Source organism: Penaeus monodon, chromosome 10 (assembly GCF_015228065.2).
Source record: "Penaeus monodon isolate SGIC_2016 chromosome 10, NSTDA_Pmon_1, whole genome shotgun sequence".
NCBI lineage: Eukaryota > Metazoa > Arthropoda > Malacostraca > Decapoda > Penaeidae > Penaeus > Penaeus monodon.
Genome location: NC_051395.1, coordinates 11413936 through 11416435, shown reverse-complemented (window position 1 = coordinate 11416435; position 2500 = coordinate 11413936). Strand labels below are relative to the sequence as shown.

General features: G+C 33.7%; 2 protein-coding genes across 4 annotated transcripts in view; one reads left to right on the top strand and one right to left on the bottom strand.

Annotated features, from left to right (window-relative positions):
* The window catches only part of LOC119577828 (F-box/LRR-repeat protein 4-like), a 51594-nt gene that overhangs the window by 34927 nt on the left and 14167 nt on the right, over window positions 1–2500 (top strand). The window lies entirely within an intron of this gene.
* LOC119577826 overlaps window positions 1276–2500 on the bottom strand; it is a 4347-nt gene continuing 3122 nt past the window's right edge. For both annotated transcript variants that reach the window (XM_037925420.1, XM_037925419.1), the window contains one exon: window positions 1276–2500. This exon is cut by the window's right edge and continues 1024 nt beyond it. In XM_037925420.1, coding sequence (XP_037781348.1) covers window positions 1581–2500 — 920 coding nt within the window. In that variant the 3' untranslated portion in view covers window positions 1276–1580.

The following is a 2500-nucleotide window of genomic DNA, read 5'->3' as shown; positions in this document are numbered from 1 at the left end:
TTATATTTACCCCCACCCAAGAAAAAATAATCCTGAGTTTATGTTTCATTCTATATCACAAGACCATTATCTCCGTGATATGGCATAAATCAGAAGTTCCAATAATAGCAACGGCTAATTTGCACTTCAAGTAGATTTGTTGAAAATGATCAAAGGCCGACACCCAAATCGTTTAATAGGATCCGAAGGTCGTGAAGGTAGTTAGTTACATGCAGATGCCAATTAGATCTGATCAGTTAACAGGCACTAAAAGACAATTTAAATCAAATTAACTGATACATAATAATGAGCATTTAGTCTGGATGTTTAAGCGACAACAAATAAACATGAAAAGTAAAGGATGACATTCACTCAGTGCTGTCATTAGACACTATAACGGCAGGTTGCAGAGCACTGTGTTGTTTGTTAAAACGGACACATAGTAATTTTGGAACCTCCTATAGGAAAGCCATTTGATGGTTGTATTCCAATGCTGTTGAATATGGTAAATTTTCCTGTAGGTAGTTGCCAGAAGGTAACAGAAACTGCAGAAAATAACCGCCCCTTCGAGGAAGTGAATCAAGGTAACCAGATTTTTTTTTTTCTTAATAAAGGAGATAGTATCCAGTTTTTAATTTTTCTGCTATAAAAGCACTTGCAAAATCCATGAAGTAAATGCCACGTGAGTACAGCCACATGTATACATATTTAGAAGGCTTCAGAGTGTTGAAATGTTTACTTATAGGGCTTCTTTTTGAGATATAACAGGAAAACCAAGCATAAGATCTTTCTTGCAAATATTAGTTAGGGACAACTTTTTCTGAAATGTTGAATATTTGACAGATGGAAACAGCAATTCACAGAATTGGAAATTTAATTTATGCAATGGCTTAATAATGACATTTATATTGTAGACAAATAATATTTTTCACCAGTAGTGAGATGTAGTACTTAGAATGATAATTTGTAAACCACAGGTAAATTTATCATATGAATTGATTGGCTAGTTATATTCTTACAGCAATCATATTAAATTACCAATATTTTGTAATGAAGCAGGTAGTACTCACAACCATTTACTGAAACTGATTCATTCCAGTTGACAATATGATAAGTTATTTTATTCCCAAGTTTATAAAAAAAGAGGGTAAAAAGTAACAAATACTCAAACATATATATAATATTTGTTAAGAAATATGTAAAAATGTAACAGAAGGTATTTTCTACATAAAAAAAATATATATCTACTCTCATGAAATGTAAATTAATCAGGATTTTGTAATAAAAGTATTTGAGTAAATATAAATTTTTAAATTTATTTTCCTGTTTTACATCATTGCTGATAATATGCTATGAATAATCTATCACCAATGGTACATCACAATTCACTCATTGCAACACATTTCACTTGCTTTCATATATCATGCAATATGTGGAAAATAATATTTTGAACTTAATTATAGAGAAAAATTACATTTCCAATTTATATATTACAATCCATATCTTGAAATAGCATGTATAGTTGAAATAACATGCACATCATAGAAACAACACACCTAATCCAACCACTATATCACTTGCAAAGCACTTCTTTGTCAAGATTAAGCAATTTCTAAATCCCAGTTCTTTTTCTTCACTTTTTCTTGAAGCAAGATGATTTCAGATTTTGAAATCTTCCATGTCTCTAGGTTCCCTACATGGAAGAGCTGAGTGCATCCATTCAGTAAGGCATCACATGATTTCATAGTTAGGCTTGATGGTACCCTGTCCACAGTTGTTAGTGCACTCTGCACTTTGTATACAAATTTCTGCAAATTAGGCAGTAGAGGTACAGCCTGAAGCAGTGTTTCATCATCCAGCAGGTACTCTCCATCTTCATCTGTGATCATTGAAAGTACAAAAGTTGTCAATTGAGGGCAGCCCTGCAGGAAAAATATCAAGGCTTCACCCTGAAGAACATTCTGACCATGGAAACGTAGAGTGTGCAGTGAAGGGAATCGTGGTTTTTGATCTGATGTCCCACTAACTATGAGGGAAAATGAGCGCAAAGTGAGCTGTTCCAAACATGGGGAAGTTTGACAGAGTGAATTCAAAATAGGCCACTCCTCCTGGTATCCAACATTGATATCTAAATTTGTTAAATTCCTCATATACTTGCCATGAACTTCAAAATCATCTGTAAATATGGTTATATCTTGTGCCCTGGTAAAACTCTCTAGCACTTTCTCAGTTACCTCTGTTGGAGCATATATGCCTACCTTTGTGACCTGAGTGAACACTTTTGATAAATATTCAGGATCAGGCTCCTGTAAGAATTCTTCATAAGCGAAATATGGCCAATTGTCATTACCATATACACCATGATGGAAATTGGTTAATTTCTGTGCTCCTGGTAGTGATTCAAGTAGTTCTTCAAACTCTTCAGTTACATAAATCATGGGTACACCAACAAGATACTCAAGATTAGGCATATATGACAGCATTTCAATTGCATCATTTGTCACATCCAATGTTTCAACTC